The 16,196-nt window shown below is 51.8% G+C and overlaps 1 protein-coding gene across 5 annotated transcripts in view; it reads left to right on the top strand.

Annotated features, from left to right (window-relative positions):
• Nucleotides 1–16,196, top strand: part of LOC140404745 (SEC14-like protein 2) — a 162,131-nt gene that overhangs the window by 77,788 nt on the left and 68,147 nt on the right. For all 5 annotated transcript variants that reach the window (XM_072493557.1, XM_072493567.1, XM_072493489.1 and 2 more), the window contains one exon: nucleotides 5,266–5,372. In XM_072493557.1, the coding sequence (XP_072349658.1) occupies nucleotides 5,266–5,372 (107 nt within the window). The remainder of the gene's footprint in view (nucleotides 1–5,265; nucleotides 5,373–16,196) is intronic.

The following is a 16,196-nucleotide window of genomic DNA, read 5'->3' as shown; positions in this document are numbered from 1 at the left end:
TTGCCACTGGTAGACCCGGAATAAAAGAGACTTTAACCCGGCTTCTTTCAATAAACTCAGAGTGATTAATTTCTTTTAGTCATAGAGTCATACAGCACAGAAAACGCCCTTCGGCCCATCGAGACTGCACCCACAATAACTACCCCTAATCTCGCACGAATCACACTTACCAGCACTTGTCCCATATCCTTGAAGGTGATGGTGTTTCAAGAGCTCATCTGAATGCTTTTTAAAGGTTGTGAGGTTTCCAGCCTACCTCCGCAGCCCCCCCCCCCCAAGTTCTTAAGTTAAACTTGTCTTCAGTCAAACATTTTTTTAATGAATTTAGAGTACCCAATTCTTTTTTCCAATTGAGGGGCAATTTAGTATGACCAATCCACCTACCCTGCACATTTTTGGGTTGTGGGGGTGAAACCCATGCAGACACGGGGAGAATGTGCAAACTCCACACGGACAGTGACCCGAGGCCGGGGTTGAACCTGTGTCCTCGGCGCCGTGAGGCAGCAGTTCTAGCCAATGGACCACTGTGCTGCCCTCAAACCCCTCATAATTCTATACACTTCAATCATATCACCCCTCAGGCTTCTGTGCTCTAAAGAAAACAGTCCAAGCCTGTCCGGTCTCTCCTTTTAGCTCAGATGCTCCACTCCAGACAAGATCCTGGTGAATCCCCAATGTACCCCTTCAGTGCAATTACCTCCTTCCTATGGTGAGGTGACCAGAACTGCACACAGTACTCCAGATTTATTATAATATAAAACTTTTTAAAAACTGGCTGCAAGAATTGGTCTTTGTACAGTTGTAATCTGAAAGTAGAACTATCTATCCCTTTTAAAATACCCCAGCACCCATACCCACACACATAAACAAACAAAGGGCAAACAGATAGGCTCCCCACAAAGATGGGCTTTGGACAATAGACTTTTGTAATTTTTTTAAAGATGAAGTTTGAAGCGTTTCCTCCTATGGAGGCAGATCATTAGAGAGTTACGGTTTCAAGTCTGTGAACTTTAGTCAGAACTGGAAAAAGTTCGACATGTAAAAGGTTTTGAGCAAGGGGTGGAGAGGTCATGGACACAAAGTCTCATTACCCGATTGCTTAACAGTCAGCCAAACGGCCTTTTCCCCTCATTTTCAATATGTTTTTAAAAAATATATTTTATTGAGGCATTTATATTATAAATTTTAACAGAATAAGTAACCACACACACACCAAAAAAATCCCCAGCCAACATGGCTTACATAAATAGCACCCCAACCACAATTCCCCACCAACCTTCCTCCACCGTACCCAACTCCCCATGCCTCCCATTTTTAACCTGCCCCCTGCTGACCGCTTAATTTTTCCCAAAGAAGTCAATAAACGGCTGCCTCCTCCGGGCGACCCCTAACGTCGATCCTCTCAGTGCGAATTTGATCTTCTCGAGCCTGAGAAACCCAGCCATGTCACTAACCCATACCTCCGACCAGGCGTTCTGAGTCCCTCCATGCTAACAAGACCCCTCTTCGGGCTACCAGAGAGGCAAAGGCCAAGACATCGGCCTCTCTCGCCCCCTGGACTCCCGGGTCTTCTGACACACCAAAGATCGACATCTCTGGACTTGGAACCACACGTACCTTCAATACCGCTGACATGACATCGGCAAATCCTTGCCAGAATCCTCCAAGCCTCGGACACGCCAAAAACATATGGACATGATTCGCAGGCCCACCCGCACACCGTCCACACCTATCCTCCACCCCTTCAAAGAACCTGCTCATCCAGGCCACAGTCACATGTGCCCTGTGGATCACCTTAAATTATATCCGGCCTAGCGTGGCACACGACGAGGACATATTGACTCGCCTCAGGGCATCCTCCCATAACCCAGTCTCCAGCTCCCAACCCAACTCCTCCTCCCACTTCTGCTTCACCTCCCCTATTGGGGCTCCCTCCCAATCTATAAGCTCTTTATAGATTTCTGATACTTTCCCCTTCCCCCACTCCTGCTTTGGACACTATCTTATCCTGTAGCCCCTGAGGCGGTAGGTGCGGGAAGGTCAAAACCTGCCTCCTCAAGTAGCAGAACCCATTCCCACCAGGTAACTCAAACTCCTCCTCCAACTCTCCCAGGCGCGGAAAGCCCCTATCTATAAACAAATCACCAAACCGCTCGATCTCCGTCCTCATTTTCAATACTTTTATATCTGGTAGATAAAAATGTTCAAATGTTCACATTTTTAAAACGATCTTTTTTAATGTCCCTAATGATTTTTCACCAGGGTTCCACACTACACACACCAGTGTCCTGGGGATTGATATTCAGTTACTGAAGATTCCAGGCCAATCCTGGACGGTTGGCACCCTGTGCAAAACAGCCATGAGAGAAAACCACAAATGAATGTTTCAAACTAACCCAAGTCAGCAACTGTTATACTCCACCAAATGTGCAGTGTAGTGCCCCAACCCATCCTGCACCAATAAGGGTAGCAAGGATAATCCAGGGAACTACAGGCCGGTGAGCTTTACATCAGTGGTAGGGAAATTACTGGAGAGAATTCTTCGAGACTGGATTTACTCCCATTTGGAAGAAAGTGGTCGTATTAGCGCGAGGCATCACGGTTTTGCGAAGGGGAGGTCGTGTCTCACTAACTTGATAGAGTTTTTCGAGGAGGTCACAAAGATGATTGATGCAGGTAGGGCAGTGGTGTTGTCTATATGGACTTCAGTGAGGCCTTTGACAAGGTCCCTCATGGCAGACTGGTACAAAAGGTGAAGTCACACGGGATCAGAGGCGAGATGGATACAGAATTGGCTCGGTCATAGAAGGCAGAGAGTAGGCATGGAAAGGTGCTTTTCTAATTGGAGGGCTGTGACCAGTGGTGTTCCGCAGGGATCAGTGCTGGGACCTTTGCTGTTCGTAGTATATATAAATGATTTGGAGGAAAATGTAACTGGTCTGATTAGTAAGTTTGCAGACGACACAAAGGTTGGTGGAATTGCGCATTGCGATGAGGACTGTCAGAAGATACAGCAGGATTTAGATTGTTTGGAGACTTGGGCGGAGAGATGGCAGATGGAGTTTAATCCGGACAAACGTGAGGTAATGCATTTTGAAGGTCTAATACTGGTAGGGAATATACCGTGAATGGTAGAACCCTCAAGAGTATTGACAGTCAGAGAGATCTTGGTGTACAGGTCCACAGGTCACTGAAAGGGGCAACACAGGTGGAGAAGGTAGTCAACAAGGCATACGGCATGCTTGCCTTCATTGGCCGGGGCATTGAGTATAAAAATTGGTAAGTCATGCTGCAGCTGTATAGAACCTTAGCTGGACCACACTTGGATTATAGTGTTCAATTCTGGTCACCACACTACCAGAAGGATGTGGAGGCTTTAGAGTGATGCAAAAGAGATTTACCAGGATGTTGCCTGGTATGGAGGGCATTAGCTATGAGGAGAGTTTGAATAAACTTGGTTTGTTCTCACTGGAATGAAGGAGGTTGAGGGGCGACCTGATAGAGGACTACAAAATTATGAGGGGCATAGACAGAGTGGATAGTCAGAGACTTTTTCCCAAGATAGAGGGGTCAATAACTAGCGGGCATAGGTTTAAGGTGCGAGGGGCAAGGTTTAGAGGAGATGTACGAGGCAAGTTTTTTTACACCGAGGGTAGTGGGTGCCTGGAACTCGCTGCCGGAGGAGGTGGTGGAAGCAGGGACAATAGTGACGTTTAAGGGGCATCTTGACAAATACATGAATAGGATGGGAATAGAGGGATACGGACCCAGGAAGTGTAGAAGATTTTAGTTTAGACAGGCAGCATGATTGGCGCAGGCTTGGAGGGCCGAAGGGAATGTTCCTGTGCTGTACTTTTCTTTGTTCTTTGTATTCAAATGAAGCTTTTTGATGGTGTGAGGATCTGCAGATGAGCCAGAGAGTCAAACTCATCTTTTTCACAACACCTATTGCTCACAGATATTCTTTTGGAAGATATAGCAGTCAGTTAAGTATGCTACCATACACCAACAGTGCAAGGATGGCTAATCACACCATAAATGTTCAACCTGAACGATTCTATAGGTATCCATTGGGGCCACTGAGAGCACAGTGGTTAGCACTGTTGCTTCACAGCGTCAGGGTCCCAGGTTCAATTTCTGGCTTGGGTCACTGTGTGTGCGGAGTCTGCGCCTTCTCCCCGTGTCTGCGTGGGTTTCCTCCCACAAGTCCCGAAAGACGTGCTGTTAGGTGATTCGGACAGTCTGAATTCTCCCTCCGTGTGCCCGAACAGGCGCCGGAATGTGGTGACTGGGGGATTTTCACGGTAACTTCATTGCAGTATTAATGTAAGCCTACTTGTGACAATAAAGATTATTATTATTATCTGTGCTGAGACGGAGTACACGTGATACACCTCTGCCCCCCCCCCCAAAAGTAATGTGACAAGGTCATTCCAGGGCATGTGACTTCAGAATTGTTGAGATGTGTAGCACAAACACAGGTGAGATGGGTTGAATCCTTCTCCTTAAGAGAGATTTTGTTTGGAGCATTAGCCAGCTGGGTGACGAGTGAGGGGTGCATGGTGGTTACCCAGAGGATTCAGCATGGCTGCCCTGGGACAAAGTGATCTGGGCTTCACATGGATGTAAAATGGGATTCTGGAAGTGGTCATCTCAAACTTTGCCTTTGTGTGACAGTGCAGGCAGTGTAAATTCAGTATGAAGTCAAGTCTGACTTACATGGACAGGGGCTGGTTTAGCACACTGGGCTAAATCGCTGGCGTTTAAAGCAGGCCAGCAGCACGGTTCAATTCCCGTACCAGCCTCCCCGAACAGGCGCCGGAATGTGGCGACTAGGGGCTTTTCACAGTGACTTTATTGAAGCCTACTTGTGACAATAAGCGATTTTCATTTTCATTTTTCATTTTATGACGCTCATAGACCATTGGAGCCCCAAGAGAAAATTATAATTCTGCATGATCTAAATTTATGCTTAAAAATCAGGAACACTCATCTCCTACAATTAAACATTTGAATGTTTAATTATGGGAAATGATCTATTGCCACAATGGGATATAGACATGTGCACTGCTGTCTCCTGGACAGAATGGCCTCCTGATATGTGAACCCATATCAATTGGCTGAACTCTGCTGGTCTCTGATTACTAACTGCACCCTTCGATTTCATGTCAATGAAAAGAAAAGGACTCCAGCCTAACTTTCTCTGCACAGACCTGTTACAAACACCTTTGCTTGGCTTTAACCTACCTCGTTGGTGATTTTCAGGTAATTGGAAAGAGGTGCTGTTGCAATATATTGATGCGGAACAGCTCCCTGTTTATTATGGTGGAACTCTCGCAGATCCAGATGGAAACCCAAAGTGCACGAGCAAGGTAAATATCGTTGTTCATGTTGAAGTTCTTTGTGGACTGACCAAAAGCAAAAGATTGTCAGAGACATTACCCACACCACCGTCCTTCTAGAACCTAACATAATGATACATTTCCCTTCAGTAAAATCCAGGCAGGGCAGCATGGGGCGCAGTGGGTTAGCCCTGCTGCCTCACCGCCGAGGACTCGGGTTCGATCCCGGCTCTGGGTCACTGTCCGTGTGGAGTTTGCACATTCTCCCCGTGTTTGCGTGGGTTTCGCCCCCACAACCCAAAGATGTGCAGAGTAGATGGATTGGCCACACTAAATTTCCCCTTAATTGGAAAAATTTAATTGAGTACTCTAAAGTTATGTTTAAAAAAAATTAAATCCATGCCTCAAGTGTCATTGAGGAACCATTTGATTACTTTGCATCTGGGCCGCACGGTGGCGCAGTGGTTAGCACTGCTGCCTCACGACACCGAGGACCTGGATTCAATCCCGGCCCCGGGTCACTGTCTGTATGGAGTTTGCACATTCTCCCCGTGTTTGTGGGAGTTTTACCCCCACAACCCAAAGATGTGCAGAGTAGATGGATTGGCCACACTAAATTTCCCCTTAATTGGAAAAATTTAATTGAGTACTCTAAAGTTATGTTTAAAAAAAATTAAATCCATGCCTCAAGTGTCATTGAGGAACCATTTGATTACTTTGCATCTGGGCCGCACGGTGGCGCAGTGGTTAGCACTGCTGCCTCACGACACCGAGGACCTGGATTCAATCCCGGCCCCGGGTCACTGTCTGTATGGAGTTTGCACATTCTCCCCGTGTTTGTGGGAGTTTTACCCCCACAACCCAAAGATGTGCAGGGTAGGTGGATTGGCCACGCTAAATTACCCCTTAATTGGGAAAAAAATAAATAACTGGGCACTCTAAATTTATTTTAAAAAATTGGTTACTTTGCATTTTTGTTTAAAACTCCAACGTTCCCAAAGAAGTAGCCTAATCTTGGCCTCTCCTTGTTCAAATAGTAGGCTTAAGATAAAGATAGATAGTTTTTTGAAGAATAAAGGGATTAAAGATTATGATGTTCGGGCCGGAAAGTGGAGCTGAGTCCACAAAAGATCAGCCATGATCTCATTGAATGGTGGAGCAGGCTCGAGGGGCCAGATGGCCTACTCCTGCTCCTAGTTCTTATGTTTTTATGTTCTTATGTTCCCTTTACCATATTCCTATTGTTTGAGTACACTACATTTCAGTGTCAAGATCAACTTTAGTAAAGGTTTCCATTGTACGTTTGCAGTGTGACTTCTTCATGGAGAAGACGGCCAATATGAGTGTGGCAGTATGGGCAGCCCAGTGGCGCAGTGGTTAGCACTGCTGCCTCACGCGTCGAGGTCCCAGGTTCGATCCCGGCTCTGGGTCACTGTCCGTGTGGAGCTTGCACATTCTCCCCTTGTTTGATTGGGTGTCATCCCCACAACCCAGATGATGTGCAGGCTAGGTGGATTGGCCCTTAATTGGAAAATTGTCCCTTAATTGGAAAAAATGAATTGGGTACTCTAATTTCTTTTCTTTTTTAAATGAGTGTGGTAGTATGCGTCAGGACAGGGGAGGTTTGCGGAATGAGGCTGGTCATCAAATTGTAATCCATGGATTTTTGTACGGCATTTGACAAATTCCCACATGGCAGACTGGGATGCAGGGGAAGGTGACAGGTGGGATCCCAAATTGGCTCAGTGACAGGAAACAACGGATAATGGTAGATGGATGTTTTTGCGAGTGGAAAGCAGTTTCCAGTGGCTTTCCACAGGGCTCAGTGCTGGGTCCCTTGGTGTTTGCTGTATAGATTCATGTTTTGGATTTAAATGTGGGAGGCATGATTGGGAAATTTATAGATGTCGCAAAAATTTGCCGTGTGGTTGATAGTGAAGAGCATAGCTGTGGACGCTGAAATTCTATAAATAGTTTGGTTGAGTGGGCGGGAAAGTGGGAAATGGAATTCAATCCAGAGAAATGTGAGGGAATGCATTTGGAGAGGGCAAACAAAGCTAGGGAATACACAATGAATGGGAGGATATCCATAAGACCATAAGACATAGGAGCGGAAGTAAGGCCATGCGGCCCATCGAGTCCACTCCGCCATTCAATCATGGCTGATTTCAACTCCATTTACCCGCTCTCTCTCCATAGCCCTTAATTCCTCGAGAAATCAAGAATTTATCAACTTCTGTCTTAAAGACACTCAACGTCCCGGCCTCCACCGCCCTCTGTGGCAATGAATTCCACAGACCCACCACTCTCTGGCTGAAGACATTTCTCCTCATCTCTGTTCTAAAGTGACTCCCTTTTATTCTAAGGCTGTGCCCCCGGGTCCTAGTCTCCCCTGCTAATGTAAACAACTTCCCTACGTCCACCCTATCTAAGCCATTCATTATCTTGTAAGTTTCTATTAGATCTCCCCTCAACCTCCGAAACTCCAATGAATATAATCCCAGGATCCTCAGACGTTCATCGTATGTTAGGCCTACCATTCCTGGGATCATCCGTGTGAATCTCCGCTGGACCCGCTCCAGTGCCAGTATGTCCTTCCTGAGGTGTGGGGCCCAAAATTGCTCACAGTATTCTAAATGGGGCCTAACTAATGCTTTATAAAGCTTCAGAAATACATCCCTGCTTTTATATTCCAAGCCTCTTGAGATGAATGACAACATTGCATTTGCTTTCTTAATTACGGACTCAACCTGCAAGTTTACCTTTAGAGAATCCTGGACTAGGACTCCCAAGTCCCTTTGCACTTCAGCATTATGAATTTTGTCACCGTTTAGAAAATAGTCCATGCCTCTATTCTTTTTTCTAAAGTGCAAGACCTTGCACTTGCCCACGTTGAATTTCATCAGCCATTTCTTGGACCACTCTCCTAAACTGTCTAAATCTTTCTGCAGCCTCCCCACCTCCTCCATACTACCTGTCCCTCCACCTATCTTTGTATCATCGGCAAACTTAGCCAGAATGCCCCCAGTCCCGACATCTAGATCGTTAATATATAAAGAGAACAGCTGTGGCCCCAACACTGAACCCCGTGGGTGCTCCTGGAGTCCAAGCAGCATTTGAGGGCCTTGGGGCAGTGGGGGAGGGGAAGCTCCATCAGGGGCGCATGCGGTCGTGATCGGGCCCCAGAACTCCGTTCTGGACCACATAGCCGAGGATGGCTAAGCGGGTTGTGCTGAACACGCACTTCTCCTTGTTATAGGTGAGGTTGAGGAGAGTGGCGGTGCGGAGGAATTTAGCAAGGTTGGCATCGTGGTCCTGCTGGTCATGGCCGCAGATGGTGACGTTGTCTAGGTACGGAAAGGTGGCCCGCAAACCGTACCGGTCGACCATTCGGTCCATCTCCCTTTGGAAGACCGAGACCCCGTTAGTGACACCGAAGGGAACCCTGAGGAAGTGATAGAGCAGACCGTCCGCCTCGAAGGCGGTGTATGGACCGTCCGATTTACGAATGGGGAGCTGGTGGTAGGCGGATTTGTGGTCTACCGTTGAGAAGACCCGGTACTGTGCAATCTGATTGTCCATATCAGATATGCGTGGGAGGGGGTACGCGTTGAGCTGCGTGTACCTGTTGATGGTCTGGCTGTAGTCCACGACCATTCTGTGCTTCTCCCCAGTTTTAACGACTACCACTTGAGCTCTCCAGGGGCTGTTGCTGGCCTCAATGATACCTTCCCGAAGCAGCCGCTGGACCTCGGACCTGATAAGGTCTTGTCCTGGGTGCTGTACCGTCTGCTCCTGGTGGCAACGGGTTTGCAATCCGAAGTTAGATTGGCGAAGAGGGAGGGTGGGTCGACCTTTAGGGTCACGAGGCCGCACACAGTGAGGGGTGGTAGGGGCCCGCCGAATTTGAGGGTGAGGCTCTGGAGATTGCACTGGAAGTCCAGGCCTAGTAGTAGTGCAGCGCCGAGATTAGGAAGGACGTCAAGGCGGATGTCGCTGAATTCTACGCCCTGAACTGTGAGAGTGACTGTGCAGAACCCCCGGATCGGGACAGAATGGGATCCGGAGACCATGGAGATTCTTTGATTGGCGGGGTGTACCGCGTGGGAGCAGCGCCTTACTGTATCCGGGTGGATGAAGCTTTTGGTGCTCCTGGAGTCCAGCAGGCAAGAGGTCACGTGGCCGTTGATTTTCACCGTAGTCGAAGCGGTGGCCAGGTTGTGTGGACGAGACTGGTCGAGCGCCATTGAGGCGAGCTGCGGTTGGTCATCGCTGGTGTCCAAAGATGGAGAGCGTGGGGGGCCCAGGTCGTGGAATGTTGTTGGCGTCCATGCCCCGTGGGGGAGACAAGATGGCGGCGCCCATGGGCCGCACGTGGACTGAGGGGGGAAGATGGCGGCGGCCCCGGGAGGTGAAGATAGTGGCGCCCACTGGCTGCGCGTGGTCCGAGACGAAGATGGCGGCACCATTGTGTGTGGGTCAGGGGGGAGGGGGCGATAGCGGCGACTGCGCGGGCCTGGCACACCGCGGCGAAGTGGCCCTTTTTGCTGCAAGCCTTGCAGATTTCAGTGCAGGCCGGGCAGCGTTGGCGAGGGTGCTTCTGCTGGCCGCAGACGTACCATCGGGGACCCCCGGGGTGCGCGGATTGGCATGTGGCGCAAGCGTATTGGCTGGGTAAAGCCCCGGCTGGGGCGGCCTTTTGGAAGGTCCATGAGGGATAGGAGGGGGTAGGCCGCATGGCCGGAGGGGTAGGCCTGAGGATTACGTGAGGCGACCGGCATGGAGAGTGCCTTTCACTCCCTGCAGGCAATGGAGATTGGAATACAACCAGCAATGGTGGCCTTCCTGCAAGCTGCCGCAGCCCTGGGGGATGCCCTGCGGCTGTACGAGCTGGAGCTGCTCGAGGAGGAGGAAGCTGCAGCAGAGGAGCCTGCCCCAGAGGAACAGGAGGCAGCTGCCAGGATGGAGAGCCGGCCACCCAATAGGCCGAGGAGGCGCCGCATGAAACCTCATGTACCAACAGCGCCTGTCATTCGAGGACCTGCCGGACCGGGCATGTCGTCGGTGACTCCGGCTGAGCAGAGGAACTTTACAAAATATCTGTTTGATCATGGAGCACCTGGCAACGTGGAAGTATGGGGGAGGACATTGCTCCCGGTGGCCGTCAAGGTGATGGTAGCCCTGCACCGTTATGGCACGGGGTCCTTCTAGGTGCTGAGTGGGGACCTGTCCCGGGTCTCTCAGAGCTCGATGCACAGGTGCATCCGCGCCATCACGGAGGCCCTATACACCCAGTCGGCACAATGCATCCATTTCAATGTAGACCGAGCCCACCAAGATGCCCGGCAGCAGGGTTTGCCACCATCGCCGAGATACCCCAGGTCCAGGGGGTGATCGGCGGGATGTGTTTCCCCCCCTTACGGGCACCAGCAGATGACAGGCTCTATACAAACCAAAAGGGGTTCCGCTCGATGAACGTGCAGTTTAAATGTGATCATCAGCTACGCATCATGCACGTCTGCGCCCGATACCCGGGCAGTGTGCACAACGCCTTCATGCTGGCACACTCGACAATTCCTGACATGTTCGAGATGCCCCCCTGACTGGGGGTTTGGCTCCTGGGTGACAGGGGTTATCCACTGTCCACAGGAGTTATGGCTGATGATGCCTATCCAGAGGCCACTGACCGATGTTTTAAAAAATATATATATTTATTAAAGTTTTTAACACAATTTTTCTCCCTTACAAACAATAACCCCCCCCCCCCCCCCCCCCCCCCCCCCCGGTAACAAAAAAAAAGAAACGGGAAATCGCGCGGAGCGAGATATATACATGGCAAAATAGTATACTTACATAGCTTTGTATACTGGCTCTCTCCCGTACGTGCCAGTTTCCTTGCTCATCCACCCCCCCAGGCACCCCCCCCCCCCCCCCAAACACACACACACACACTCCCTCCTCCCCCCCCCTCCCCCAGGTTGCTGCTGCTGCTGACCGACCTTCCTCTAACGCTCCGCGAGATAGTCTAGGAACGGTTGCCACCGCCTGTAGAACCCCTGCGCAAACCCTCTCAAGGCAAACTTTATCCTCTCCAACTTTATAAACCCAGCCATATCGTTTATCCAGGCCTCCACGCTGGGGGGCTTCGCCTCCTTCCACATTAGCAAAATCCTTCGCCGGGCTACTAGGGACGCAAAGGCCAGAATGCCGGCCTCTTTCGCCTCCTGCACTCCCGGTTCGTCCACTACTCCGAATATTGCTAGCCCCCAGCTTGGCTTGACCCGGACTTTCACCACCTGAGATATTGCTCCCGCCACTCCTCTCCAGAACCCCTCCAGTGCCGGGCATGACCAAAACATATGGACATGGTTCGCCGGGCTCCCTGAGCACCTCCCACATCTGTCCTCCACCCCAAAGAACCTACTCCACCTCGCCCCCGTCAAGTGCGCTCTGTGGACCACCTTAAATTGTATCAGGCTGAGCCTGGCACACGAGGAGGAGGAATGAACCCTACCCAGGGCATCCGCCCACAGACCTTCCTCGATCTCCTCCCCCAGCTCCTCCTCCCATTTACCCATCAACTCTTCTTCCAGCGCTTCCCCTTCTTCTTTCATCTCCTGGTGTATTTCCGACACCTTGCCCTCCCCAACCCATACACCCGAGATCACCCTATCTTGAACTTCTTATGCCGGGAGCAATGGGAATTCCCTCACCTGTCGCCTTACAAAAGCCCTCACCTGCATATATCTAAAGGCATTTCCCGGGGGTAACTTAAACTTCTCCTCCAGTGCCCCTAGGCTCGCAAACGTTCCGTCAATGAACAGGTCCCCCATTCTTCTGATCCCCGCCCGATGCCAGCTCTGGAACCCCCCCTTCCATTTTCCCCGGGATAAACCGATGTTTACCCCTGATCGGGGACCACACTGATGCTCCCATTGCACCCCGGTGCCGTCTCCACTGGCCCCAGATCCTTAGTGTTGCCGCCACCACTGGGCTTGTGGTATATTTTGTCGGCGAGAGCGGCAGCGGTGCCGTCACCAACGCCCCCAGACTCGTTCCTTTGCAGGACGCTATCTCCATCCTCTTCCATGCCGCCCCCTCTCCCTCCATAACCCACTTGCGGATCATCGACACATTTGCTGCCCAGTAGTAGCTCCCCAGGTTTGGCAGCGCCAACCCTCCTCGGTCCCTACTGCGTTGCAGGAACCCTCTCCTTACCCTCGGGGTCTTATTCGCCCACACAAACCCCATAATACTCCAGCCTACTCTCTTAAAAAAGGCCTTCGTGACCACGATGGGAAGGCACTGAAACACAAACAGAAACCTCGGGAGGACCACCATTTTGACCGATTGCACTCTACCCGCCAGTGAGAGCGGTAGCATGTCCCATCTTTTAAAATCCTCCTCCATTTGCTCCACCAACCTCGTCAGATTCAGTTTATGTAGGGCCCCCCAGCTCCTGGCTATCTGGATCCCCAGATACCGAAAGCTCCCCTCCGCCCTCCTCAGCAGTAGGTCCCCTATCCCTCTTTCTTGGTCCCCCGCCTGTAATACAAAGAGCTCACTCTTCCCTACATTGCGCTTATAGCTCGAAAACTCCCCAAACTCCCTTAGAGTCTGCATGACCTCCACCATCCCCTCCATTGGATCTGCCACGTACATCAACAGGTCATCCGCATATAGCGACACCCGATGCTCTTCTCCCCCTCGGACCACCCTCCTCCATTTGTTAGACTCCCTCAATGACATGGCCAATGGTTCGATCGCCAATGCGAACAACAGGGGGGACAGGGGGCACCCCTGCCTCGTCCCTCGGTACAGCCGAAAGAAAGTACTCCGACCTCCGCCGGTTCGTCACTACACTCGCCACCGGGGCTCTGTAAAGGAGCTTAACCCAACTGATAAACCCTCCCCCGAACCCAAACCTACGCAGCACCTCCCAAAGGTATTCCCACTCTACTCGGTCAAAGGCCTTCTCCGCGTCCATAGCTGCCACTATCTCCGCTTCTCCCTCCACCGATGGCATCATTATCACGTTTAAGAGCCGCCGCACATTGGTGTTTAGCTGCCTACCCTTTACAAATCCTGTCTGGTCCTCATGAATCATCCCCGGGACACAGTCCTCGATCCTCGTGGCCAGCACTTTTGCCAGCAACTTTGCATCCACATTAAGGAGCGAGATCGGCCTGTACGATCCACATCGCAGTGGGTCCTTGTCCCGCTTTAGGATCAACGAAATTGTCGCTTCCGACATTGTCGGAGGTAGGGTACCCTCCTCTCTTGCCTCATTAAAGGTCCTCACTAATAGCGGGGCCAACAGGTCTACGTACTTCCTGTAGAACTCCACCGGGAACCCGTCCGGCCCTGGGGCCTTCCCCGCCTGCATGCTCCCCAAACCCTTGCTCAGTTTCTCCAACCCAATTGGTGCCCCCAGACCAGCCACTTCTTGCTCCTCCACCCTCGGGAATCTCAGCTGGTCTAGGAATCGTCTCATACCCTCTTCCCCCGCTGGAGGCTGGGATATGTACAGCTCTTCATAGAAGGTCTTGAATACCTCGTTTATTTTCGTCGCACTCCGAACCATGGCTCCCCATCCATCTTTGACTCCCCTATTTCCCTCGCTGCCACCCTTTTACGGAGCTGGTGTGCCAGCATCCGACTAGCCTTTTCCCCATACTCATAGGTCGCCCCCTGTGCTTTCCTCCACTGTGTCTCCACCTTCCCTGTGGTCAACAGGTCAAACTCCGTCTGGAGCCGTCGTCTTTCCCCAAGTAATCTTTCCTCCGGGGCCTCTGCGTATCTCCTGTCCACTCTCAAAATCTCCCCCACTAACCTCTCCCTTTCCATGCCCTCTGTCTTCTCCCTATGAGCCCTAATGGAGATTAGCTCTCCCCTGACCACCGCCTTCAACGCCTCCCATACCACCTACTCGCACCTCCCCGTTGTCGTTGGCCTCCAGGTACCTTTCGATACACCCCCTCACCTTCCCACACACCCCCTCGTCTGCCAGCAGTCCCACGTCTAGCCGCCACAGCGGGCGTTGGTCCCTCTCCTCTCCCAGCTCCAGTTCCACCCAGTGCGGGGCATGGTCCGAAACGGCTATGGCCGAATACTCCGTCCCCTCCACCCTCGGGATGAGTGCCCTGCCCAGAACAAAAAAATCTATCCGGGAGTAGGCTTTGTGTACATGGGAAAAGAAAGAAAATTCCCCGGCCTTGCAAACCGCCATGGGTCCACTCCCCCCATCTGATCATAAACCCCCTAAGTACCTTGGCCGCCACCGGCCTCTTTCCAGTCCTTGATTTGGAGCGGTCCAGTGCTGGGTCCAACACTGTATTGAAGTCCCCTCCCATTATCAGGCCTCCTTTCTCCAGGTCTGGAATGCGCCCCAACATGCACTTCATGAATCCTGCATCATCCCAGTTCGGGGCGTACACGTTTACCAACACCACCCACGTCCCCTGCAGCCTACCGCTCACCATTACATATCGCCCTCCATTGTCCACCTCAATAGTCTTGGCCTCAAATGACACCCGCTTTCCCACTAATATTGCCACCCCTCTATTCTTCGCGTCCAGTCCCGAGTGGAATACCTGTCCTACCCATCCCTTTCTTAACCTGACCTGGTCCGCCACCTTCAGGTGAGTCTCTTGGAGCATGACCACGTCCGCCTTCAGTCCCTCTAAGTGCGCAAACACTCGAGCCCTCTTCATCGGCCATTCAACCCCCTCACGTTCCACGTTATCAGCCGGATTGGAGGGGCTCTCCACCCCGCCCCCCCCCGCCGACTAGCCATCTCCTTTTCTGGGCCAGTCAGGTGTTCATGCCTCCCTCACCCTCCAGTCCCCCAGACAGGGGAACCCCGTCCCGACCACCTCTTCTATATCCCATTCCCTTTCAGCCAGTGCAGCAGCAACCCTTTCCCCCCCCATCCCTCTCTCTCTCTCTCTCTCTTCCACCCCCCCCCCCCCCCCGCTACACCCCCTGTCTAGCTTTTTTGCTCCCCCCATGTCCTCCGTAAGTCAGCTCTCACCTGCTGACCCCGGCTACCCCCGCTATCCCTTTGACCTCCCCGTGTGGGAGTTTCCCCCCCCACCTTTCTTCCCGCGCACGGGGAAAAAAACCCGCTTTCCAAAGCCCGTTCCGCCCCCTCTGGCGCAGCTCCTGTTGCGGCCTTGTCTCTCTCCCCAGCCCATATAACATTTCCTGCGCGTGATTGTGATTGACCCCCTATATACAACAACCATCACCACATCAAACCTCAAATATCCCCCCCACACTCAGAAACCCTCAGTTAGAGTCCAACTTTTCAGCTTGTATAAAGGTCCACGCCTCTTCAGGCGTTTCAAAGTAATAGTGTTGGCCCTTGTATGTGACCCACAGTCGCGCCGGCTGCAGCATCCGAATTTCACTTCTTTCCAGTGCAACACCGCTTTGGCCCGGTTGAAACCCGCTCTCCGCTTTGCAACCTCCGTGCTCCAGTCCGGGTATATTCGGATCTCTGCATTGTCCCCACTTACTGCTCCGCTCCTTCTTGGCCCATCTCAGGACCCACTCTCTGTCCGTGAACCGGTGGAACCTCCCCACCATCGCCCTTGGCGGCTCATTTGCCTGGGGCTTGTTCGCCAGCACCCGGTGTGCCCGTCCAACTCCAGCGGCCTCGAAGGGGCCTCCTTGCCCATCATCGCCCCGAGCATCGTGCTCGCGTATGCCCCGGCATCGGCCCCCTCCGCTCCTTCAGGGAGATCCAGGATCCGCAGATTCTTTCTCCTCGACCTGTTCTCCAGGTCTTCGAATCTTCCCGCCCACCTCCTGTGTAGCGCCTCGTTCAGCTCCACTCTCGCCACCAGGCCC

The sequence above is a fragment of the Scyliorhinus torazame genome, chromosome 1, assembly GCF_047496885.1.
Source record: "Scyliorhinus torazame isolate Kashiwa2021f chromosome 1, sScyTor2.1, whole genome shotgun sequence".
Classification (NCBI taxonomy): Eukaryota; Metazoa; Chordata; class Chondrichthyes; order Carcharhiniformes; family Scyliorhinidae; genus Scyliorhinus; species Scyliorhinus torazame.
This window is presented reverse-complemented; position numbering and strand designations above follow the sequence as displayed.